The sequence below is a fragment of the Bombyx mandarina genome, chromosome 10 (assembly GCF_030267445.1).
Source record: "Bombyx mandarina strain Sakado chromosome 10, ASM3026744v2".
Taxonomy (NCBI): Eukaryota; Metazoa; Arthropoda; class Insecta; order Lepidoptera; family Bombycidae; genus Bombyx; species Bombyx mandarina.
The window spans coordinates 8,090,456-8,118,065 of record NC_143217.1 but is presented as its reverse complement, the minus strand read 5'-3'; the positions used below and the strand labels follow the sequence as shown (position 1 = coordinate 8,118,065).

The window sequence follows — 27,610 nt, the reverse complement described above, 5'->3', positions numbered from 1 at the left end:
ATATTAACTAATAAAAGTATATTAAAAACTATTAAACGACTAGGCTAACAGTAGGTTCCTACAAAATGATGTAGGTAGCGTCTAATTTTCTAAAACATAATCTATGCACCTCATAGCTAGCGTCATCTGGAAAAAATTTACAGTTTATGGCAACACCAATCTGCAATTTCTTGAGCTAAATGTTGAGATTATGTTTAATTTTTTCTGGCTATGTAAAATACAAATAGTTAGCAATGTTTCTGTGAGTATTTCATGTATATCAACACGGAATCTTTTACATACAAAGTATCGAAAGTTTTTCGTATCTAATGGGAGTGTCGTTTAGATGCGCTGACCTTCGTTTTGATGCACAACTCACAACAAAGCATCAAATTGACGGCTGCCCCATTTTCACAACAATCTTAGGATTTGTTACTGGTTAATTATTAGTGAAAATCAATTACTATGATGAGGTTCCAAATGATAAACAGCAACCTGTTATGTGCCAAGTGTTACGTGAGTGGAAAGTAAAATGATAATGGAATCGGCGACTACGCAAACAATTTTGTACGGTGTGATTTGTCGTTCAGAACCACAGACTTTCTTTTTAACTTCTAGGAAAGTATTATTAAACCTGAGGAAATAAAATTGTTGGATCAAAATGAATGAGAGGGATATTCCCAGTGTCCCCATTACAACACTAGCAGGAGTAGCTAGTCTGACAGATTGTAAGTACTTTATTTTAAGTAAATACAGAATTTACATATTACCATAATTATATTATAAATACAAGATAATCATGATGATATAGATCATGAGCCCTTGGGTAGTTTAATTAAAATTCAAGCATAAACATAAGTTAAATTTGCCATCAAATATCCATGTAGTTATAAATTATAATTTTATGATGCTATCAATTTATCAAAAACAATTTTCATAATTATGCACAATACATCAGTTAAATTAAATAATATTTAGCATTAAATATCGAATGTCAGTTATTAATTAACTGTTACTTAATTCTTCTTTTTCACCAGACATAATTCAACAAATTTTAAAGTTACTGTCACAACTTGTATTAATACTTGAAAGTATAAATACCCATAGTATAAAGTGAATTATGAATTGGTTCATATGGATATTATGAAAGAGCAGTTTATTTTTCAACAAAGATAATTGAGTCAAGTAATATTGGTGTCAGTCAACCAAAACTTTCATGTGCTTTCATAGTCTTGTTTAAGTCTTAATTATTGCTCTATACTCCTCCATACCAACTCCATTGTGTTTAGAATGTGCTGCTTTGAAATTAAATGAATAATTCTGATTCTAATTCTATCATTTAATTCTGACTCTATCACAATACCTGAGTGAGTAATAATAATGTTATCTAGAAATTATGTACGAGAAAATTAAATGTAAAATTAAAATCTCTCTAAATCGAGATTTCATTGATTTTGGAGTTGGGTTATAATTTTGTATTTTTAATACTTTCACTGCAACATTAGTTTATCTTTTTTTAATGCAAAAAGTGTGTCAAACGAGGTTCAACTAAGCTTATAAAATCTAACTGAGATTATTGTGGCCTGAAGCATAAGATACCATAGGCACTCATAATTAGTGAAGTTATGATGCTGGTGTTTGGTTGGTAGTTTTATAATAAAATACTTATTTAACTAATGATCGTAACTGACTTCTGTGATGAAAAAGTAACTTCACATACAAAAATCAAAATGCCAAAATTGCATAAAATAATTTGCATATTTATTATACAATTGAGACACACTTTAAAGTGGTTCCAACCAATCCAAACCAATCTTAAAGTGGTTGGAGGCATTTACATTATGTTCTCTGATAACCGCTTAAAACCAAGATCTTGATAATTACAAATATTTAAAAAAAGCTATGTAATACATAGATTTACTCCGCAGGTTTCCACTTGTTTGTCTTTCTTTGACTATGTTGAGGTAATAAACTCTATTTGCCAATAAGCTGCATTTCAGTATTTATACGCACATACAAGTGAATCTCCTTGTATGCCAGTATTAATGATCTTCTTATTGAAGCAGCAAAGCCATGTCAATCACTGCCAATCCCGTTTATGAGTTTTATAAAAATAAAAAGCAAAACTTATAATTAACATACTTCAGTAATAGCCATTTATACTTCTATACTAATATTATATATTATATATATAATTATAAAGAGGAAAGGTTTGTTTGTTTGTATTGAATAGGCTCCAAAACTACTGAACTGATTTGAAAAATTCTTTCACTGTTTGGAACCTACACTATTCCCGAGTGACATAGGCTATAATCTTTTTTTTTGAAATTAGGGATCCTTACTAAAACTCCAATAATATAAACCAAGGTGTACAAAATTACCCAAAATATTCTTTACATTGCATGCCCTGTGAAAACTTGATGATAGAATAAAATAATGTACTACGAGTTTGTAGAACACATTATTATTTATAAAAAGTGTTGAGACAGCATGTCTAACTATTATAGTTATGCCGCAATAAGTGTTCTTTTATTTAATAAAATAAAACAATGTCAAATATTGAAGAAATTTTAGTTAAAGACCCGAGCGGAGCAGAAGCGGGCCGCTAGTCTATTATATGAAAGCACTCAGTTGCTGGATTTTTTCTGATTTGACATATTTTGTATTCATTGTTATCATTGTTAGATCCAGACCTTAGTCTTGTTGTCTTAAAAAATCTTTTTACTTAGCACTTTATGTATTTTCCATATCATTCACTTTTACATTCAAGACACAATTATTATATATTTTAAACTAAATGTTTAAAAAAGTTTATTATTTCCAATTTATTGTTATTATAGTTGTATTGTTTCAGTTGTGGGTATATATATTTATAAAACAGATTAGATACAGAACAGAACAGAACAGAAACAGATAGAAGTATTTGAAAATATTACTATTTTATTATTAATAAATATTAATATTAATAATATTAATATTATTTTATTATAATATTAATATTATTAATAATATTATAATTATAGTAATATTAATATATTTAATACTACAAATATAGTAATATTGATTACTCAAATACTAAATGATGATTTTTATCTGCTTAATTAATTATTTGAATCACTACACTTTGAAACTATTTTTAAAATAATCAAATTCATAAAAAATAAAATATTTATATATTAACTTAAACAAAACATGCAGAGTATATATTAAATGTTTTTTCAGTATTACCAGTGTTACCACTTCCAACACCTTTACCGTCAACATTAAATAACAAGTCGCAACTTTTCCACCCACTGGTGGCTGAAGAGGCAGCAAAATTATTGGCAACACGAGATAAAGATTTAGTTTCGCAGCTTCTTGAGTCACTAATGCAAACTTCTGTACGGAATATGTAAGAACAATTTTGAAACAATATTAAAATTTGTTAGATTCATATATATATGTGGGAAAATTTTAATTTTAATTCTAATTTTAATTTTGTGTTGAAATTTTCAGAGATTTAAAGGATGAAAGCATTCCAAATGCAGTTAGTCCTGCACCTCAACAACAATCTACACCTGAATTGTTGAAGGCAATTTTAAGCATAAATCCCAATGTATTTGATCAACAGCAACAAAATCATTGGAGTAACAATAGTATACACACATCAAAATTTAATGGGATATCTCCATCTCCATCATATAGTTATACACAACATAATGCAGTTCCCTCAAGCCCTTCGACATTAGGGACAGCAATTCACTCTGGGACCATTCCCAGTCAACAGTTGTTGGCTCCACCATGTCAGTCATCACCTCACGTAAACATGGGTTCCCCTCCATCCCAGGCCAGACCAGGTTCCCAACTTAATATCACTGGACAAAATAGTATATCCCCGATTTGGAGTAATGCAAATTCATCCAGTACATATCCGAGTCCGCAGTCCACAACTTGTTCGAATCCTCAAAATGGTGGATTCTACAATAGTATAGTTTCAGACAATAGAAATTTTGATACTAATATTAGTGATGAAAAAGATCCATTATCTATGTCACCAACAAATCAACCTGAACAACAAAGGTTACACATGCAAATGCAAGACAAAACTTTTGAACAAGGTAAACTAATATAACATTTTTTAACAATACTTTCTGTACACATTAAATAGAATTTTGAACAAAACGTGACGTTTGACTATCTGGTTTTCAACAGCTGATGGTAACGTTATGACTGGCCAATCTCCAGCCCAAGCTAGTGTAGCGCCATCGCCCTTACGACAAGAACCTCATGTGCCTCAGCCGTCAATGGGTGCACCTTATGCTCCCATACAACAAACACAAAACACTGCTACTGATAAGCAAGACAACAAAAACGCCAATGCAAACAACAGATATCCTGTAGTAAAACTTGGCCGTCTATCTGTAAGTATCCAACAGCAATAATAATTAAAAACATGTGTTGTTCTGCAATTTTTTTATTAATATATAATTTTGCTAAATCATTTCAGGATGGAATTCTGAAAAAACACGACTTTTCTAATGATTCTCGATCCAGAAAAAATAGTGTTCTTGAATCGGATTCAGATGAAAACGCGCCGCTTAAACCAAAATCTAGTAATTGCACTCCCACTGTAGACAAGGAAAGGGAAGCCATAGATATTGCTAGAGAAAAAAATTGGGAAGCTGTCAAAAGGAAACATGAAGAAGCTAGTAAAAAAGAAGAAGCTGAGGCAGCTATAGGTGATATTTTATTTACAATGCAATTACAAAAATATAGTGTGTATCATACATAACCTTTGTCGAAAAGTATGATAAGCGGAAATTATTTCTATATTAACTAAAACATTTAGTTAAATTCACACTGTATTAAAGTTTTATGTGTTGTATTTTGCAAAATATGGGAGTTATCTAGAATCACATATCCATACATATTTTAGCTTTATACCGGTCACTCACATTCGCACGAATACCCAAACCCGCAAGTGTAGGACGACATTTGCAAATGATTATGCAAAGTTTTCGCTGAATTCGTGGTCTTCCAAGCTGTGTCGGTTTTTTAACAAACATCAAAGCGCGCGAACCGCGATCCTTCGCGTAGTCTCCCACACATTCGTGTGTCCAGTTGCGCCCAGGATTGCGAAGGCAACGGACGTTTCGCTATTTTCATAGATCGTGACGTCTACTGTGTAGCGTATCTTCATCAAAAGAAATCCCATAAAAACCCCATGGCTGTTAATGATGTCTGGGAAAGAATTCAAAACTATTTTTCTCTTCAATGTTCTATTGACGAATTAAAAAGGAGGAGAAATTCGTGAAACATTCGTAAACAAGTGTAGGAGGAAGCGCAAACGGGTTCGCAAATTGAATACCAAACCCATTTGCATAGCCGCTAAGTTTGCGAATGAATGTCTGACGGCCCTTCACATGCGCGCAAACATTCGTACAATGTACAAATGTTCGCCCGCATGTGAGTGGCCGGCATTAGAATAATCTCTTTACACTATCATATTTATACATGTAATGTAAGAAAAAAAAGAGACGAATTTGATACTGTTTCACATTCTTATCATGACTAAAAATGTTTTCATTACAATTTGATTATTTTTTTCCAGTGCGACCCAAACTAAGAAAAGTCGAAAGACGATTAGTACCTGTTTTAGAAATGTTGTCAGTGGATGAATTAATGGAAACAAACACGTATCAACGATTCAATAAATTAATTGAATCGGTATTTGAAACCATTGATGATGATGTAATTATAACAGAAGAAATGGGTAAGTGATTTCTTTGCTGTAATTATACTCTTTTCCTCTCACATTAATTTGCACATGTGCACTTAACAAAATGCATTAATAATACAATTTCAATAATCTTAGTCGCCACATATTCGAAATTATTTGTAGTCGTCGTGGCCTAAAGGATAAGACGTCCGGTGCATTCGTGATGAAGCGATGCAACGGTGTTCGAATCCCGTAGGCGGGTACCAATTTTTCTAATGAAATCGTACTCAACAAATGGTCACGATTGACTTCCACGGTGAAGGAATAACGTCGTGTAATAAAAATCAACCGCAAACTATAATTTGCGTAATTACTTGTGAGTCCGCGCGGGTAGGTACCACCGCCCTGCCTATATCTGCCGTGATGCGTTTCGGTTTGAAGAGTGGGGCAGCCGTTGTAACTTTACTGAGACCTTAGAACTTGCATCAAGTTGGGTGGCGCGTTTACGTTGTAGATGTCTATGGGCTCCAGTAACCACTTAACACCAGGTCGGCTGTGAGCTCGTCCACCCGTCTAAGCAAAAAAAATATATATATTTACAACAGTAAAAATTTTGAATACAGAAAGATCATCAAATTTTTATCGTTTTTTCGAGTTCACTTTTAAATTGTAAAAAGACAGCCGTTTTACGCAACTGATTCATAAACTTCGTAATTTTTGCTGAATTTGAGTTCACTTTTTCTTTTCATCTGTAATATTTCATACTTTTGGTGAGCTGGGAACAATTACATTTCGTCGTTTTATATTCAACAACATACCATCCCTACTGTATTCCTAGTTTTTTCAGAGAATTGACTCGAGATATGTAATAATATTTTAATATTTTAAGAGGGTACTGATATCCCAGAAGAATTACTGCTGCCACGGTATCAACTTCAGGAACTGTGTTCGGAGGCAGCAAAATTGAAAAACCTTGGTGCTATGGAAGCAATACCTTCAGACAGATTAGTTCGCCTATTGAATATATTAGAAAAAAATATAAGAGCGTCAGAGAAAATGTCATTGTTGGGCGATCCTGTAAGTAATTTGCTAGATTATCTTTAAATTTTATTAATCTTTTTGTTACAGTTTCATTTTATATGATTCTTACCAATAATGGTTGCTTCACAGGAAGACAGTGAAGAAATGCGGCAGATATGGATAGAATCAGCTTTAGAAAGAGTGATGTGTGCGTCAGATGCATGTCTCACGTCTTTGTACATAATGACATCCCCGAGCATGCCGAAACGAATATTTTTAGAAGACGTTATAGATAGAATTATTATGTTCATTAAATTCCAATTAAACAATACCATTTACTGTGTATATGATCCTGTATATAGTATTCAGACGACATCTAAAAGGAAAGGTAAATAATGATGGATTTCCTTACAAATAATTTAATATGGCCTGAAACCAAATTTTTCCTATTATAACACATTCACTGTTGAATGAATATTAAGACCGTTCACACCCCAAGTAATAGCGCATAAGTGAATATGTTGTCAGTTAATTCAATTGTTTTTAAATTTCTCACTTTGTTTTTGAGATTTATAAATTAGTATTGTCTTTGGTTTTTGCAATTTGGAATAGCTAGGAAGACAACACTATTGTTGGAGAATGTATCCGTAATATAACAGGCAAAACAGTTTGGACTTTAAGATCTTAAACAGTGCAAATGTTAATTAGAAACAATAACAAATAAATAATAGATAAGAAAATATAAGTTGAAAAAGCATCAATGCTGTGAATAATAATTGTATCATTGAAAATTTCCAGTGGACGGCCGCAAGCGTCGCGGCGGCGGAGCAGGGCTCGCGACGCGTCGCTGCGGCGGCTCCACGCGCGCCGTCAAGGAGCTGTACACGCATGCGCACGAGAGCGTCACGCTGCTCGCGGAACTGTTCGCGGCGCACCACCTCACCGACACCACGGTGCTGCACGCCTCCACCGTTGGCGTCTCGCCCTTCTTCGTAGAGAACGTCAGCGAGCTGCAGCTGTCGGCGTTGAAACTCGTCACGACGGTCAGTGTACATTACACACCTCCCACAATCTGGTCTTAATGGTGGTAGGACCTCTTGAGAGTCCGCGCGGGTAGGTACCATCACCCTGCTTATTTCTGCCGTGAAGCAGTAATGCGTTTCGGTTTGAAGGGTGGGGTAGCCGTTGTAACTATACTGAGACCTTAGAACTTATATCTGAGGGTGGGTGGCGCATTTACGTTATAGATGTCTATGAGCTCCAGTAACCACTTAACACCAGGTGGGCTGTGAGTTTGTCCACCCATCTACGCAATAAAAAAAAAACATTCGATTGAAATCATCATAATAATTATTATTCTTATTAACATCCTCTGTATTAACTTTTTATAACTTTGGACGTTAAATATTCCATGCTTTTGACCATTAAATGAAACACCATGCTGATCACGTAATTCTTGTTTTTAAAGTATTTGAATATTTTTAATCATAGTAAATCTCTTACATTGCTATAGAGCGAAGTGTCCATATAAAAAAAGCTAGTTCAGCTAGATACGAAAGTGTTTTTTTATCATTTTTTAGATATAATTTATTGTTTGCAGTTTTGAAAGTATGTTATTTCAATAGATTTTGTCATTCAATATCAGTTAAATTAGTTGACATTTTTAATATTCACGGCCTATCTCGTGGTTAAGTGATTACCATAATCTTGAGTCACCACAACGAGAATGCCATCACCTACCTTGAAAATTTGGATCTAAGACGTGTGGTATACTAACCACTATTGAGTCTGGACTGACAACTAGTTTGTGCAGCATAGGGAGCAGCAGCAAGATGGTGATAACTACCCCTGCGAGCTCACAAGTTGCTCTACCGAAACTCTAACAGTTTATAGTTTCTTCCACGTAAAACTTATTTTATATTCACATCACTAATTTTACTTTTCTAGATATTTACAAAATATGAACAACATCGACGTCTCTTACTGGAAGATATATTGGCATCGATAGCCCGTATACCCAGTTCAAAACACAATTTGCGTTCCTTTCAACTAAATGCTGATCAACATATTCAAATGCTCACGGCGCTTGTCTTACAACTTGTACAATGTGTCGTCACTCTGCCAGAGACGCTTTGTAAATCTAATGAGAAAGACAAGGAACATTCAGAGTCTTCTGATAGTAAAAAAGTAAGTTCCTAGATTTTATGATTCACAATAGCAACATTATATATATTGTAACAAATATAGGCCCATTGGTTTTAATTCTAAATCTTGTTTGCCTATGATTATGATCAGTCTAACCACATAGAAAAGCTTTACTTATTTAATTTATATCATAGTTCATTAAATCTCAAAACATTTTTTTTTATTGGTTTATTTATATGCAACACGAAAATGCGTAATGAAAGGCTTCAACCAAATTAATCTGTTTTATTTTCAGCCTGTAGATAAAGACCTGCTCATAATCTCAAAGTACGAAGCGGCAATAAGCGTAGGTGGCACATTCCTAACGTCATTCCTAAACAAATGTCGGAGTCGTTCCGAAGAGGTGGACTTCAGGCCGCTGTTTGAAAATTTTGTACACGACCTCTTGACGACTGTTAACAAACCCGAGTGGCCCGCGACGGAACTACTGCTCAGCTTACTCGGAACCATGTTGGCAAGTCAATTTTATTGTATTAAATTGAATTTGTGTTTACTACTGACAATATAAATAAAATCCATATAAAACAAATATTTATGTACAGTAGACGCGCGAGTTCATGTCCATCCTGAGGAATGCGGTAGTGCTGTGACCTAGTTAATTATGGTAATGTCCATAATAACTACCGATTTAGTCAACAGCTGTCAATTTGGCTTAATGTAACTTAAGATAGTTTCGCAATTTATGAAATAAAATAAATGTGTTATTTATTTTATAAACTTGTTTATTTAAACATTACTTGTTTATTTCTAATAGAGAAAAATATTTTTTAAATTCCAATTCAATCACTATCAAATACCGTCTGCCTACCAAGGCAATAAAAAAAAAAAAAATGAAAAGACAACCGACAGATCAGAGTCGGAATCAGTATGTATCTTTTTTCAGTAGATTTTTTCTATCTGAACTTAATGGAAGCGGAGTATTCATGACAAAATAACACAATAGCGTTAGCGTAAATTTTAGATATCGATAAGCGCGCGTCACAACCGTCAAGGACAACACTCGACGTCAGACAAATGCGGGGAGGCGGGCGAAGGTGGGGCGAGCTGTCCCCCGCGCGTCGCCTCTGGCTGCGATGGACATGAACTCGCGCGCATACAGTTTGCATTTTAAGGTTTAGCTCACACTGCAAAATAAAGCGCATTTTTAAGGTAGCGCGGGTGGGCTCTGAAAAAACACTTAATGGACGGAGTCCATAATAGTCTCATTATTTGACAGGTGAAATACATGTCGGACAAATCTATGGAGATGTCCGTTCGCGTGGCGTCGCTGGAGTACCTCGGGCTGGTAGCGGCGCGTCTGCGCAGGGACAGCGTGCACTCGCGCGGCAAGCTTGCCGCCATGGACGCTGTCGTGAGGGACATCCGCGCCGAGGAAGAGAAGGACGGCACCCACGGACAGGTATTCGCCTTCTATCCTCTATTACATCTCTAGCTCATCGCCAATGGGCACCATTCTCATACATGTAACTATTCCGATCGCTTAGAACGTGACGTCCGGCCTCGACGAGGACGAAGAGAGAACGGAATTCCTGCAGCGGGTCCTGCTGGATTATCTCGCGATAAACGGGCAGAAGGATCAAGCTTGGAATTGCGCTCGACATTTTTATATCACGCAGTGGTACAGGGATATGGTGGTTCAGCCGAAGAATACATCGCCGACAAAAAAGCCTAAAATAAATCTAAGAAGCGTCATAGAGAACTTTCTAGCGAGGAGGAGTCGGACGCCGACGAAGACAGTGATGGAGGCCTGAAGGACTCTAAATCGGATCGAAAGCATATCGCGAGTGCTATCGATTCGGCAGAAAAATTCAAAACAATAGAACGAAGAAAGAATTTCTTTATAGAAAAAATTAGGCCATTCCGGTACCAGGGTGGGACCCAAGTGCAGGTGATGCAATCGTACATAGATTATAGTGGAGCTGAACTTATTTCGCAATATCTAGCTTCAAAAAGGTCTTTCTCGCAAAGTTTTGATCGGTATTTGCGAAAAATTCTTGTTATACTGTGCGAAAATACGATCGCCATACGAACGAAGGCGATGAAATGCTTGGCGATGATAGTCGAAGCAGATCCGTCCGTATTGGCGAGGCCTGATATGCAGATCGGAGTGAACCGATCGTTCCTCGACCAATCCACGGCAGTGCGGGAAGCTGCCGTCGATCTCGTTGGAAAATTCGTCTTGAGCAGACACGATCTTATCGACAAGTATTACTCTATGCTCTCAAACAGAATATTGGTAAGTTTCTAATTTAATAGAACTACAGAAAGAATGTATGAATGTTTGTCACTGCTTTTATTAATTGTAAATGTACATTTTCAGGATACTGGCGTATCAGTAAGGAAACGTGTAATTAAAATTTTAAAAGACATCTGTATAGAATGCCCCGAGTTTCCTAAAATACCCGAGATATGTGTAAAAATGATCAGACGAGTAAATGACGAGGAAGGTATCAGGAAACTGGTTATGGAAGTATTTCAGAACATGTGGTTCAGTCCATGCCTAAACACCAGCCGACCAGGAGCCCTCGACATGACGGCGGCGGCCGCCGACCCTCTCACCAGGAAAGTACTGAACATCACGGACGTTGTTATTTCGTCCAGAGACATCGGTCTCGAATGGTTTCAGCAATTACTTATGAGCGTAAGTATTTTTAATAATTCAATAAATTTTACTTTCAGCAATGATTTCTTACATCCATCCAAATTCCAATTTTTTTTCAGTTATTCAAACCTAAAGAAGATAAAGATGATTCCACTAAAATAATATATCAACCGCCTAAATCGCTGCTAGTAGCTTGTCAACAAATAGTCGACTGTCTTGTAGAGAGCTTACTACAGTTGGAAGAGACTAGTTCAGAAGGTGAGATTGAACTAAGAAAAGATACATATCAAATAAATTCAAAATAATGATTACTAATAATCTATTGGATCTTTTCAGGTTCCAGCTCACCACAAAGAATTTTAGCGTGTCTCTCAACTTTGCATTTATTTGCAAAAATCAGACCGCAACTGCTCGTCAATCATGCCTTAACTTTGCAACCGTACCTCAGTTTGAAATGTCAGGTGAGCTTACTTATCTATACAGCTCATATATATGTTTAACTCTATTATCGTATTAAAGGACAGTAACAGAGTTGATCGGATATTATGAAATTTACCAATGAAATATCAAACAACTTTTAAGAGAAGCTAGTGCCGTCTCAATTACTGAATTTAAAATAGTTGTTATTTAAAGTGAATGTCAATACATGAACTTTTTTATTTAATTTACTTTTTTATATTTTTGTGTTCACAAGATGAACGATGCATTCACGTTGTGGTGTGAAGGGTTGGGGCAACTGTTTAAGGTCAGATCGAGGTCTCATTATAACCAGATTTCGTAGTCTAATAGCTATGACGCTCCGGCGACAGTGATTTTTTTTTTATTATTGCTTAGATGGGTGAACGAGCTCACAGCCCACCTGGTGTGAAGTGGTTACTGGAGCCCATAGACATCTACAACGTAAATGCGCCGCGCGGTTACCCACCCACGCGGACTAACAAGAGGTTCTACCAGTAATTACGCAAATTACACTTTTTCGGGTTTGACTTTTATTATACGATGTTATTCCTTCACCGTGGAAGTCAATCCTGAACATTTGTTGAGTACGTATTTCATTCGAAAAATTGGTACCCGCCTGAGTTTGAGATTATGTACTTGAATGAAATGAAGAAAATATATACTTAGCACATGGTCATGAATGACTTTCGCAGTGAAGGAATAGCCACAGTATGACCGCAGCTTAACCCGATAGACTTTATAAATTTGAATAATCCGCTCCAGTAGAGTGCACCCGTCCGTGCAATACATTCACAGGCTCCAAAGGTGATCCGATAATTCCGTTTTAGAATCAACACGAGCAGCAAATAATGTCGACAGTGGCGTCCACTCTTGAACTAGTCGTACCGCTAATGGAGCACCCGAGTGAAGTATTCTTGGCTCAGTTGGAAGAAGATGCCGTTAAACTTATTCTGCAGCGTGGTCAACACGTCATCGCTTCGTGCATAGCCTGCTTAGCAGCTATAGTCAACAATCTCACGCATAATTATAAACTAATTAGGGATGTATTTAATAAATATCACGGTAAGATAAATTTTTGTTTTAAATTGGATTAATATTTTAAATATATTCAATTATCCGAGTAAAAATATTTTGTTTATAGGGGTCCTACTCCAATGGAAAAGCAGCTGGCAGCGAAATCCCGAAATGACACGTTCATCACATTCGAGACCTCATTTTCGTCGTGCGCTTTTCATCGTGGGCTTATTACTTAGATACTTTGACTTTACGGACGTCAAAGTCATTGATGGTCTTCCAGTGAGTATAGCATTACATTAACGGACATAAAAAAGCTAAGCTAGTCTTAACTAGTGTTCGCACACAATGATGATCGAAATCAGACCGTAATTGACACCTCAGGATTTATGTTCATTTTACGTAATAATATTTTTTCTTTAATGTTGATGTTTTGGAAATAAAATATAAGCGTTCTATAAAATTTTAAGTGACAACACGAAAGCTCTTCTCATTAACAATTAAACAAAAACAAGAAAATCTGTGAACAAATAAAGGATTTTTTTTTATTTCATTGTGGTCGTTACCTGTTTATACTTAAAACTGAAATCGTTATGGCGTAAAGGATAAGACGCCCTGTACATTGGTATCGAATGATGCGACTGTGCCGGTGTTCGAATTCTGCAGGCAGGTACCAAATTTTCTAGTGAAATACGTACTTAACAAATGTTCACGAATGACTTCCACGGTGAAAGAACGATCGTGTAATTAAAATCAAAATTATATTTCGCATAATTAATGGTGTTAGAGCGTCTTGTGAGCCCGTGCGGTTAGGTACCACCACCCAGTCTATTTTTGTTGTGTATTTCAAAGCAGTATATCCAGTGGCGTAGCTACCTAGGGGCCAGGCCGGGCAGTGCCCCGGGGCCCTCAAGCTCAGGGGGCCCTCGAATCCTTACCAGAAATCTCGATCGAACTGAACTTTTGGAAATTTCTCCTATTTTTAAAATAAATATTGCAACTCCACTTTAATCATGACAACTCAGTTGAGAGAAATTCAAAAGTTATGTCTAGGGAATTCCCCTAAATTCTTTCTGTAGGTTGGCAGTGTTGTCAATTTGACGGATAGTGATATGTACGTTTTATTGTGAATTCGAGTTAAGCCTCGAAGGCTCCGTCGGTCGGGCGTCCTTGGGGTGAGCTGCGCCGTTTGGTTGTAGTGTTCACCGCGGTAACCCTTACTTCATCCGGGTTTTGACCTCGGAGGGGATCGGACGCTTGGGCGAGAGTGCAGGGGAGTTGCTTAGTGCGGTAGGGCCCTGAAAACATTCCTGTACCCGCGGTTTCGCAGTCGCGGACCAGTTCCACATACCCCACGCGCACCCTAGGCGCGGGGACCTTGTAGGAGGTTCGGCCCCCAGCCCAAAAGAAAAAGGCCCGACCTTTATATAATAAACCCTTGAATCTTCTCTATTTCGTTTTATTAGCCAAACCTACACCAAGTATTAATTGTAATTTATGTTGTTACTGTTTAATATTTTTATTACCTGCCCTGCAGTGCACAAAAAAGAGCTTAAGTAGCTTAGTATTTTTAAAGTATTTCATATTTTCATTTGATAAAACCTAATCTTACATAGCAGTGGGGCCCCATTTTTTAATTTGCCTCAGGGCCCTTGGTTACCTAGCTACGCCACTGAGTATAGCGTTTCTGCTTGATGGCTGGGGCAGCCGTTGTTCTACAAAACTGAGGCTTAGAACTCATGTCTTAAGGTGGGTGGTTGCGTTGCGTTGTTGATGTCTGTCTATGTGCTCTGGTAACTACTTAACACCACCATGTGTGCTGCAAGCTCGTCCACCCATCTAGAAATAAAAAAATGACTACTACTTTTAGGGCTTAATGTCGCGTGTTTTTATTGTCACATTATTTCTGACGTTCCGTAAATCTATTTGTGTATTAATGCCAATATACCTGTAATTAAAACGTCATATAAACAACAGTATATATTAAAAGTTTGTAATTTTTATCATTATTTTTAGAATGACATAAAAGAACAGGTTTATTCAACGCTGATGTTTTTTGTGGGTTTGGAAGATGAGGACTTCGTCTCACATACTCTTAAAGCCCTGGGTTCAGTGTGCGTACGGCATTACGAATTCATGTTACGCCCTGAACTCAAAGAATTCTACCATCAACTACTGACCTCAGATTTAGCTCCGATAGAAATGAAAGTGGACGTATTGAGGAACATTGAAATGTACTTACAAGAGGAAGAGCAAAGAATGATAAGGCAAGATAAAGAGTGTAAGTAAGAGCTGTCTTGAAATCTCCCGTAAATCATTTTAGGATGCTTAATATAATCAATTGGAATAAGATTTTTAATTTATAGAATAAACTATTGTTATAAAACATGTTCATCCCATTTGTACGTATTAGGGACCAGACAGTTCTTATTTTTTCAAATTCTCGCACAAGCTTAACTAACCGCGGCTGAATGCAACTACATTAAATGTGACATCATTTGAGTCAAAATAATACGACGACCTATACATAGAATGACGATAAGCCGACATATAGGCAACTGCTATTTGTTTCGGTTGATGTGGTTTACTGATTCTTATAAAATTATTGAGCCATAATATATTCACTAAAATACAGCGGTTATCCACATTTGACATTGTGTGTTTTAATTATTAAAAAAAGTATTAGAATGAACGTTTATGTTGTAAAATTAAACATAAATCATTTTTGTTACGCAAACAATTTTTTTTTTTTTAATTTTTGTAATCTGCTCAACATTCTATCATACTGTGTAAACTGTTTTGTAACTGGTATCCATTTGCCTATTACTGGAGTAAAAGCTAGTGTGAACTCGCACAGATAAAAATCGTTGGCCCGTCTCTATCAACATAAAGGAATCATACCTTTGATCAATTGAACTATGACTACTATAATGTCTGTTTTGATTAAAATAAATAATTTTGAATTCAGGGTCAACAAGATCAAAACATGAGAATCTCAAGGAGATGGGTGACGTATCATCGGGCATGGCTTCGACGGTGATCCAGTTGTACCTAAAAGAAATCCTCGGCTCGTCCATACATCACAGTACGGTCGTGCGGTCCGCCGCCATGAAGGTTGTACAGCTCGTCTTGGCGCAGGGACTCGTGCATCCTGTACAGGTAACGGACACTTCACATGCAAGAACTGTGATAAATTATAAACATCGTCGTCGTCGTGGCCTAAAAGGATAAGACGTCCGCTGCATTCGTATCTAGCGATGTACCCATGTTCGAATCCCGCAGGCGGGTACCAATTTTTCTAATGAAATATGTATTTAACAAATGTTCACGATTGACTTCCATGGTGAAGGAATAATATCGTGTAACAAAAAAAGGGTGCGTCTACTTATGTACGCGCGTAAGAAGTTATACTTTATTTTTATTAAACTTATTTCTTTTTTTATATTAAATAATTAATAATAAATATTTAACGTTAATAATTTAATAATATTTAGTATGAATTATATTAAATAATAAGTTTGTCATTTATATTACTAAATAATACATATACGGATAGTTAACCTCAATTGTATTGGAGCCCTTAGGAAGGTCGATGAGCACAGTTTTTTCACAAATATTTTCTAATATTAATTATCTGATAATAACTTCTGATTATAATTCAGACGCACATATAAAATTCGCACTTTTATAATGAAAACAAAATGAAAACACGTGTTTTAAATGTAGAAACTCAAAGCATGTGGATAAATATTATAAATATAAATACACAGTGAACAGAGGCGGCGTGCGTGCCAAAATGCGCCACTAACAGAGGTTCCATTTCTGTTTTGTTGGTAGCATTTTTTCCTCAACTTAATGAGCGATTTAGTGGGCAACTTCATTTCTGTTAATTTTGTGTCATGGTGCGCGCGCATCGTAAAATTTCACTCTCATCAATTTTTCATAACGCGCCTAAAGAAGTATAACTTCAAAATCAAACCCGCAAAATTATAATTTGCGTAATTGCTGGTGGTAGGACCTCTTGTGAATCCGGACGGGTAGGTACCCGTGCCTTGCCTATTTCTGCCGTGAAGCAGTAATGCGTTTCGGCTTGAAGGGTGGGGCAGCCGTTGTAACTATACTAAGACCTTAGAACTTATATCTCAAGGCGGGCGGCGGGTGGCGCATTTACGTTGTAGATGTCTATTGGCTCCAGTGGCCACTTAACATCAGGGGGCTGTGAGCTCGTCCACCCATCTAAGCAATAAAAAAAAACATTTTTTCACACATTTATAACAACACATTGTAAGTAGTTACGAATTTTCAATTTTGAAATAAAATTTTTTTTTACAGATTGTACCATACTTAATAAGCATGAGCACGGACTTAGAGGTAACAGTGTCACACACGGCGGACAAAAATCTTCAGGAAATAGATAAAAAATATCCCGGTTTCATCCACATGAAAGCGCAATTAGGAATCAAACTATCATACCAGTTACAAAAAACTTTGCAGTCGAACAGCAGAGAAAAAAACGTCATAAGGGGATTCAGGTAACATTTATATTCTTTGACCATTTCAATGGTATTGATTGCATAAATGAATCATTATTTTATTCTCATTTCCAATCTAAAATATCCATACAAACAAATTAATAATGATTTCAATAACCACACTCATATTATACTTTTATCCACACAATTAAAATACTACTAAGAGTTCCAACTCTTAAGATTATGAGAAAACACATACAACTATTAGACTTTCGAATTTTCAGCAACCATATAATTTATAATTATTGAATAGCCAATAAGTAATTTAAAGCTTAATTAAGCTTTTAATGATATTGTATTATATCGTGCTTTATATTTTAGGAAAAAAGAACTAGATGATCTACCCACTGCCCTTAACGGGTTTTTATATTCACTATTGAGGAACACAAGGCCGCAGAGACGAGCTTTAATTTTGTCATTACTAAAACAGTTTGACGATGTGTCGGTAAGTAAACTTATCTAAATTGAAACCACTTTCTATGTATATATCATTATGTAAACCGTATCTTAAGTGCCGATGATAAGAAATGTTGTAAATCCACACTAAATTCGTACCAATATTTATTGTGATGCAGTCATATGCCATAGTTGGGTTATAAGGTCGAGGTTGTATTGTATCGTAGTGAAATTTCAACCTTATTGACTCGAGTTGGGCGACACATCGTGATGTCTATGGGCTCTATCAACAGCTTAACCCCAATTGGACAGTGGATCATCACGAATGCAATATTATAAAATTTCAAATATAAGTATACAGTTTTAATTTTCTTTGTTTTGACAATTTCGTAAACCTTTTTCTTTTCTTTTCAGACTGCTCCATTAGATCAGATGCTGTACCTGGCCGATAATTTAAGTTACTTTCCATATCAAGTACAAGATGAACCATTGTTCATAATACATCATATAGATATCATAATTTCAACGTCAGGGTCAAATTTATTACAGCTTTTTCGTGAGGTATGTACTGTTGAGTATTAATTTGTCGATAAACGTTATATACAAACACTAACTATTGCCATCTCGCTTTCTTTACCTATTTCATTATACTCTACATTAGCGAACCCGACAGGCTTTTTATAAAATAATAATTAAAAAAACATTTTGCAGTGAATTGAATTGCGAATCTAAACAATTCTCGAATCCACTTGAACACATACAAAAAATTCTTAAAATCGATCTTTAGCTCTTTAGGAAGAGTTCAGTCACGTACACACGCACAGAAGAGTTATAAAGATAACTTAGACAAATAGATAAAATGTTTTTGATACCACTACGTTTATCATTATCTTCATAAGATCATCGTTATCTTTTTAAGAATATATTTTAAAAGTCATATTATCGTTGCAGGGCTTAATAAAATCCAATGCGGGAGAGAAAGGTACCGCGGAGGAAGAGGAGGAGGAGGAAGAAGAAGACGCAGAGGCGTTGGAAGCGCGGGTACCGGACAACACGCGCGCGCTGCGGGACGCCATGCGCCAGGCGCGCGGCTGTCTGCTGCTGCTCGTACTCAAACAGCACCTCAAGCAACTCTACGGATTCACAGATGCGTTAGTATTCTCATCGACCTACGCACGAGCATAATTCGAGCTGTATTTAAGCGCTTTCGGAATCAATACCCAATTACGCAAGACGAATATAAGCCTCCATCTTGCGACATTATATTCAAGCATCATTTTTATTGAATAGCAGATCGGAAGCATGTTTGCTTCGCAGCAGAAATAGGTCGGATTGTCGGATAATTTGAAAGAAGTCCTTCATATCATCGTCATCATCATCATCATCAGCAGCAGCAGCCCACAGTCGTCCACTGCTCAACGTAGGCCTCTCCCAACCTGTACCTGTTTACGAGATTTGAACTGATACTAGTACATTTGGCTTTTTATCTACTAGATTCCTCCTCCTTCTTCAGTCGATCGCTCATTGCTGAACATCGTGATGCGCCCGCCTGTGACTTTTTTTTGTAATTTGTAGCCACTTATGCCGGTCAGTGGCACAGTAAAGTGCGTGGCTCAGTCTCATGTCCAGATACTCGGACACTCCATCTTTTTCGCCTCCGACCTCTGGATTGTCTTCCATCCACTTTATCCGTCTACTAGATTAAGACTGCATAAATGTAATAATATTTAAAATTCACAGTAAAATCAATCAATATTCTCCATCGGAGAGTGTGAAAGTATACGAGAAGGCGGTGTCCCGACGGCACGCGCCAATATTCGAGCCCAAGGCCACGATCTTGCAGCTGCAGGAAGACGAGTGCGAAGACGAACTCGACAGACGCGGCCGCCGTAGACTCATCAACGATTACCTCGAAGTGAGTACAGGTCTTTTAGGAAACTCTTAAATTACATATAGATCACTACATAGTATAAAACAAAGTCGCTTTCTCTGTCCCTATATCTCAATGTTGTCTTTTCGCATTAAAAGTGTACAATTTCTAAAAATATTCGAAATTGAGTCAATATGCGGAATTATTTGTTACCACCAGTATTTTTCTCATAAATACTGTCAAAAGAGCTGGTTTAGTTTTAATTTTTTTATTTAATTTACCCCTTTTTTTTCTACAATTAACAAAATTAATACATAATTTTATCTTACTTTCAAAGACAGATAATGTGACTGGTAAACAATAAAAAATAAATTTTGCAAAGATGATTAATATTAAAAATATCACATGTTACACCTTTAAAACACTCCTGTAAAATTAGTAAGTTTCGAGATTATACAGTTTTAATGCGAGAAGACGATGTATGCCTAAATCTTTAAAATTACGCAACTGATTTTGATGCGGTTTTTTTTAATAGATAGTGATTGGAAAGGAAGTTTTATATGTATAATAACATCAATTAAATAGTGGAGAAATCAATAATAAATTACAGTTTCCGAAGCGAAGCGAGGGCGGGTCGCTAATATACAATACATTGATGAAGCTACCACAAAATTATTCACGCGTCTCGTTATTGTTGTGAACGTTACTATGGCGTAGCTTTGAGTATAATTTAGAGATGATTCCTAATTGAAGCGCAATGCAAGAGTGTTATCAAGAATATTATCAACAATAACTTTTATTTTGGTAAAAAAAAGAAAGGAATCTTGACACATTAAACTTATAAATAACGAAATAGTGTTAAATATTTAAACTAAATTGATGTATTATGAGTCTTCTGTCTTCTGTCGATCAATTTAGTTTTACTCAAGCTGCATTATTATTATTATTATTATGAGTATGACATACCTGTTCGTTACACGAATGTTATCACAATGTGGGAATCGACTTTCGGCCAAACAGTGAGAGGCCCAAATTACTGCAATGCCGAATCGGTCAAAGTATTTAGTATAACATATTAGTATGCCTTATTTTAGCACAAGTCCCACAAGCGCATTTCGGTTTGACTGTGCAGCTGTGGGAGCAATTGTTTCAACTTGTCTAATCTAAAGTTGCTTTTTCTTGACTAATTATAGTGGAAGTCATGACTGTTAATTTTCCACTTCAAACGAAGTATCTCCGTTTATTATTTCAAATAATCTAAATTTTAAGACAGATTTAGTTATAAAAAGTGTGTAATGCTACTTTTAGCGAAAATGAATGAACAAACGAAATTGAAATCTACAATTTGTATTTACAGTTGAAGCAGCTAATGCTGAAGTTCGACCCAGAAGAGGAGGACGAAGAAGAGAGTGCGGCGGGCGGCGGTGCCCCTCCCCCTCCCCCTACCTAGCGTCCCCTTCCCTCTGCCCCTCCCGCGCCCCTAGACTGACCGCTCCGCCGACCGACCGCCGCGTTACTTCGATCGGTTTATTTATTAGCGCTCGAGAGCCGGACGAGAGCCGCCTTGTACAGTGTCCGGCGACTCCCGCCCCGCGCCCTCCATGCGCCCGCGACGATTACGACGTCTTTGTACAACTTATATTTGATAAACTCTTGTTTTTTTTTTATTATTTTATTTTATTGAAAAGTCTTGTGTGTAGATATTTTTTTATGGAGAATATAAAGTGTATGTATGTACCTACTCTGTTTTGCGTTTCCGTGTGCCGTGCCGGTGAACGGCCTAAATTGTCACCGGTGCGGCGGTCGGTGCGTCCGTGTGTCCGATCGACCGACATCTGTTAAGATTTTTACTTATAGTTTTTTTTTTTGCATAAGAGAGAGGGTACCCGTTGCAATGATTTGCATTTCTTATAATGATAATTATAATATAAAAAAAATATTGTAAATAAATCGATATAACATTAAAGTTACGAAGTTAGATTTTTAATAGATTTTTTTTTTATATTTACAAACCCACACTCACAAAACAATATACGAAATATAATTGATTACATTAATATCACGGCTTGCTCTTTATTTTTCGTTCATCCGAAATAGCAAACTTGTTGCAGAGGAAGAAAATAAGTGTTTCAGGTGTGGGGTTCACTTTTCCTTCAGCGATGAGTCGCCGCAAGTTCCGTATGCGTTGCTTATGAGGGTACTCGCGAGACTTGGGCTGAGACTGTAACAAATACATGACATATAAAGTTAAAATTAAATACTATTCTATATTTGTTGTGAGCACTTAAAAAAGGTTTCTTCTAAACAAGAAAAATAGATGTACTACGCTGTATACTTCTTGCATAGATGAGTAAACAAGCTTGCCTTAATCATAGATATGACAACGAGAATATAGCTACTACCCACGTTCACATATGAGGTTGACATATCAATTCTATTGCATATTGCCACTAGAGCATTAAAACCGTGAAGACTTGATGGTAGGAATAAGCAGTACTCTGGTATGTACTAGTGCCGGTTTACCATAGGCTCTACAACCAGTAAATGTCGGTTGGCGATCTCAGTACGCGGGTATAATAAATACTCTGAGCGCGCCGCTGTTCTATTGCTGCGGTGAAGGGAAAAGAAGGAGGAGAAGCTATTTTAGTTGTATTAATTAAATTAAGCACTGACAAATTAATTACAAAGAATAATTAAAAATGATCAATATTATATGTCTCGTAGTAGTTTTCTTCGTGCATTTTAATGTCTATTTAATAGACCCAGAAAGTTATTAAAATGATTGTTGTTAATATACAATATTTAAAAAAACAAAAAATAGATTGCCGCTGGTGTCGGTATCTATGACAAAAGCCACCAATGCCTTAGGTTCCAGAGTGAAAAACTTCATCACAATAAGCGTCGTATCAAGGATAACTACTTTCGGTATAATCCAGCTAGATAACGAAAGTTTTTTAAAATATTAGGCGAAACTCTTCGCATTAAACGGAACAATGACGGTTGGATTAACATTCCACATGGCGGTAATCTAGTAGGCCAGGTCTAAATATCTTATTAATTTGTCCTTTTCTGCCTTCACGAGTTTCTGAGGTCATGAGGAATAGTGATATCAACCAACACTGCTCGACGCGCAGACCGATCTGTTATCACAATATCAGGCTTATTGGCAACAATAGATCTATCCATGATAATAGGTCGATCTCACAAAAGCGTAACAGAACTGGTTGAAGTTGGTATAATAAGGTACAGCAGATTTAACAAAACAAGGATAAGCTGTTGATGGATAATTCGAGGCACTTGGTTGTGTATAGACACAACCAAGTGCCTCGCCATTAGCAAACTGGAATCAGCCAGAAACAATATTATTATATTTAATAAATTTTCACGGTGGCACGTCCGACTAATGTCAACCGTCCCATTCTTTATATTTATTGTTTTAGGGCTTTTAGGAGCTCACAATGCAGGGAGAAACAAAATTGATTTATTCAAAAGATATAAACTAAGATAAAACTAAGATAAAAGATAAAAAAAGGTGTAATAAAAATGAAACCCACAAAAGTATAATTTGCGTAATTACTGGTGGTAGGACCTCTTGTGAGTCCGCGCGGGTGGATACTACCACCCTGCTTATTTTCTGCCGTGAAGCAATAATGCGTTTCCGTTTGAAGGGTGGCGCAGCCGTTGTAACTTACTTGAGACCTTAGAACTTATATCTCAAGGTGAGTGGCGCATTTACGCTGTGGATGTCTATGGGTTCCAGTAACCACTTAACACCAAGTGGGCTGTGAGCTCGTCCACCCATCTAAGCAATAAAAAAAATTACTAAGTTTATCTTCACGTTTTATTACATGATAAATATGAATGTAAGGATGCAATTGGAACAGCGCCCCTAACGGCAAACGTAGGCAAACGATCCCATTCCATACAAATATGAGCTAACTTTTACGCTATCGAGAACGTTAAAAAACTCGCACTAAGCACACTGCTAGATACAATCCAATACCAGACTTACCTCGTCGTTCACTGGGACGTCTGGTGGTGGTATACCGATAATAGAGCTGTCCCACATGACAGGATGCCAGGGCCGACGAACCGCTCGTTCCGGAGGCAGCTGCGGTTGCGGCGGCTTGAGCGGCAGCGAACGTACGTCCACATAGACATCATCGTAGTCCATATCACGTTGCATATTTTGTTAGGACTGAAAAATTAATATTAAGTATGATGCCATTCTATTTATAAAATTTCATATCATCTCAAGATCCATTAATGATATTAGCCGAATGCATAATGTATAATTTACCCAGGCATGCCATAAATATTGTTAAAAACTATGAAATATAACATTTACTACTGCAACGAACCTATGCAAGTGTAGTGTTCGCCCCCGCGGCCCGCGCTAATTTGAAACCCCTTCAAGTCATTCAATCCCGTTTTTATAGGATAGCCGTTGGAGTACCGTGGTTCATAAGGAATGTGGATCTCCATGATAACCTGGAGCTTGACTCAATCAGTAAGTATATACAGTGGGCATAAATACGCCACTTTGAGAACGCGGCACGACACGAAAACCCTCTTGTCGTGGATGCCGGAAATTACACATTCGATCCTATGGACCTAATGGCGAAAAGTCGATGTCGCCCTAAACACGTCATTACGGATCCTCCCGATCTATTAACAGTGCTTTTAGGTGCCTCAAGCACCCGTCACCGTCCTCGCCGAAGGGCTCGGCGAGTAAATTAACCCATAGACACAGCCCACTGAGTTTCTCGCCGGATCTTTTCAGTGGGTCGCGTTTCCGATCTGGTGGTAGATTCTGCGAAGCACTACTCTTGCTAGGGCTAGTTTGACAACACCTCCGATTTGAGCCCAAAATTTTTATTTTGTTTTAAAGGGTATTCGATGACATTATGTATGGAATATAATTTCAGCCAAAATTGCATTTGGGTTCATACCTACAAATTTCACATCCATTCATTGATGTATTAATTATATATTAATGTATCTATTGTTCTCTTTTCTATTTACGTTAAAAGTTGGGCCAGAAGATCGCTTATCACATGACATCTAGCTGACGGTCTGGTTATTTGTCAGCATTTAAGGTACTGTACCGCGGAACTCGACCAACTCAAGCTACTAAAACTATTTTACTATCATTGGTTCGTAGGTGATGTTTAACTTTATTTTCTTAATAAAGTCTCCCTTAACTATTTATCCAAATTTAATTTTTAACACTTGGAATTACCTTTCTTTTTTGGGCCGTTACACGAATTCCGGGCCTCTTATGTGGTCCCCACAAAGATTGTAGCGGCTAACAATTAAACGACTCCCCTGCACTCTCACCTAAAAGTTGGACTCCCGCCGAGACTGAATACGGTAGAGGTAGTGGTTTCACTGGCGGCGGAACGGGTGAGGGAGAGCTCTTCTTCTCTCCCGGCGCCGTGCCGCCGCCACAACCCATCGGCTGGACATCCTCGGGCAGACGTTACGAGTCTGGTTCTAGTGTTGACCGCGGGAACCCTCCTAATTTGCCCGGGTCCTGACCCCGGGTGGACATCTTACGTTAGCTTAGAGAGTAATTGTGGAGTCATTTGATGGTAGGGCCCTAACAACATCATTAGGTCCGCGATCTGCTCCCAACATGTGCAGATTGCCAAGTGGCACTTTCCCCACGTGACACCTCATATGAAGGTCACTCGGCCACTTGCGTGAACCCAAACCCCTTGTCACCTTGCTCCAACCAGATTCGCAGCTCACACTAAAGACCCAGCCGGCAAAGCCTTCGAGGCAAATCGACCACTAGACTTGTACATCGGCCCTTTCGCGATACGATGGCCCGTCCACGTGTTTTTCTTTTCCTGCCTAACTAACGTTGGATCATCTATGGTATCCGTAATCAACTCACAACAAATTGTTCTGAGGTAATCAATATACATTAAATGATGATAGTAATGATGATATTAAAACTAAACTGATTTGAATTCAAAAACATGTAAAATAATTTAAGATAAAGCTGCCGAAGTAAAACCGTTTCACGCCTGCAAGCCTTTCGCAGAAACGATGTAGGAGTATCGAAAATAACACGACGAAAATAACAACGTGCAATCATCGGAGCAAACCTCTGTTGAAAATCACTGCGCAATAAAGTAGCCCCGTTTTTTATCCAATCGTTATTTGGCAAAGAGACAAGAAATCATTTTTTCTACGCCGTCTATCGTCTGTTACCGATTGCCGTTACCCATTATCTTCGTTACTTAACATTTACAATTATATACACTAATCACTAGTTTAATACGTATTCAAATTGGATTTGGATCAAATTCGATTACTAGATTAGGTACTTTTTTATACTGATAGGTCGTGTTGGTAGCTTGCATAAGTTGATACTAATGTCTTATCTATTTCTAATTAGTCATATGTTTTATTTGATAAATAGGGTACTTAGTCGTTATTTAATGCAATAGAGGTTTAGTCTTATGTCTCAAATAGATAGCGTTATTTAAGGGCATTGACTCCGGTGACCGCTTGTTGTAGAATCAGATGGGCTCCGTAGCTGACTGCTTTTATTTATTGCTTAGATGAATGAACGAACTCACCGCCCACCTGGGGTTAAGTGTTTACCGGAGCCCATAAACATCATGAACAATTTGAAAGCCGTAACTCCACGCCCTCTGAGACATGAGGTCGTAGTTTTAGTTGTACTATATAAAGACTGTGAAGCTCTTCAAGCCGGAACGCATTACTGCTTTGCGGCAGAAATAAGCAGACTGCTGGTACCTGCCTATTTTAATTGACACTCCTCATTTTTTTACTTTACATTTCTCCCACTAAGTATCGACACTCTCGTCGGTTTCTGAATAAAGACTTTTCAATGTAATAAATATTGTATTTGATGTTCATACAAATATGCAGACAGGCTTCATAAATTATACACCCTAAATAAAGGTAACATTAATACGACTAACGTATTGGTAGGACGACGAATTGAGAACCTGCACGGGTTCGTACCTCTGTTCTGTTTATTTCAGCCCTCACAGTTTAACCCAAATGGTTTGACGTGTAAGAATAGTGGTTACATTCTAATAAAATGGACATTTCGACACAGCTCCAAGTGGAGAGCCCACATTAGGCTCCGGCAGGTAACGGCTGAACAGCTGGTATATCTGGAGCTTATTTAACCATCTCTGATAATTGAAAACTCAAATAAACTTAACTATTAAGATTATCAACTACGTTACATTATAAAGGAGGCAGTCGATATTTTAGTACCTACCCATACTAAGAAAAAGAAAATATTACTAAGTATACTCAACGAATTAAATAAAATAAAAACTAATGCAAGCCTGATTCGCTTTCCATCAATAGGCTGCGTAATAAATGTGTGCTACATAAAAACATCATTTTAACTATGTTATTGACAATGGTCGGACACGCTTTAATGGTTTGACAAATAGCATTAGGTCGGACCTAACAAGATCTCAAAAATAACGATCAAATGGATCAACATTTTTCAAATTCTTATGACTGTATACCAGCACAAGTATGTATCCACTTTCCTATCCTATCCTATACTCATATACTTACGTTTTATATAAACAATGAAGTAATGAGTTCGCGTAGTAGTTGATCACTTTGTTAACAGGATAAAAATAATTAAATTATATCTACTAGAATAGATTACCACTAAACGTATGTACTCACTTTTTTAGACTATGTCTAATTTTCACTTAAAGACGGGACCACACTGTTAGTTGTAGACGTCGTATGGTATACTATTTTTATTAAGAGAACAGTGAACTAACTACTGCATCGGCTGTAGATGTACGACTAAAATTAAT

General features: G+C 37.0%; 2 protein-coding genes across 3 annotated transcripts; one reads left to right on the top strand and one right to left on the bottom strand.

Annotated features, from left to right (window-relative positions):
* Positions 1-123: 123 nt before the first annotated feature.
* Nipped-B (Nipped-B cohesin loading factor) lies at positions 124-21,762 on the top strand. Its single transcript, XM_089730524.1, is given in 27 exon segments — positions 124-707; positions 3,202-3,370; positions 3,475-4,076; positions 4,171-4,379; positions 4,466-4,697; positions 5,570-5,731; positions 6,567-6,754; positions 6,848-7,085; positions 7,496-7,740; positions 8,645-8,884; positions 9,138-9,356; positions 10,119-10,301; positions 10,387-10,573; positions 10,576-11,138; positions 11,223-11,543; positions 11,624-11,762; positions 11,841-11,965; positions 12,791-13,025; positions 13,105-13,259; positions 14,994-15,258; positions 15,946-16,136; positions 17,310-17,509; positions 17,831-17,954; positions 18,320-18,466; positions 18,857-19,056; positions 19,646-19,820; positions 21,133-21,762. Coding segments are annotated over 27 exon segments (5,874 nt in total). The 5' UTR covers positions 124-640; the 3' UTR covers positions 21,226-21,762.
* On the bottom strand, positions 21,737-27,610 carry LOC114251212 (uncharacterized). Of its 2 annotated transcripts, none has more exons than XM_028185409.2 (3): positions 27,474-27,610; positions 23,788-23,973; positions 21,737-21,996 (listed from the first exon to the last, which is right to left on the bottom strand). In XM_028185409.2, exons 2-3 carry the CDS (start codon positions 23,959-23,961, stop codon positions 21,835-21,837), a joined length of 336 nt encoding a protein of 111 aa, XP_028041210.1. In that variant the 5' UTR covers positions 23,962-23,973; positions 27,474-27,610; the 3' UTR covers positions 21,737-21,834. The 2 variants fall into 2 exon arrangements, with proteins under 2 accessions (XP_028041210.1, XP_089586660.1); XM_089730534.1 differs by lacking the exon at positions 27,474-27,610 and adding an exon at positions 27,357-27,472.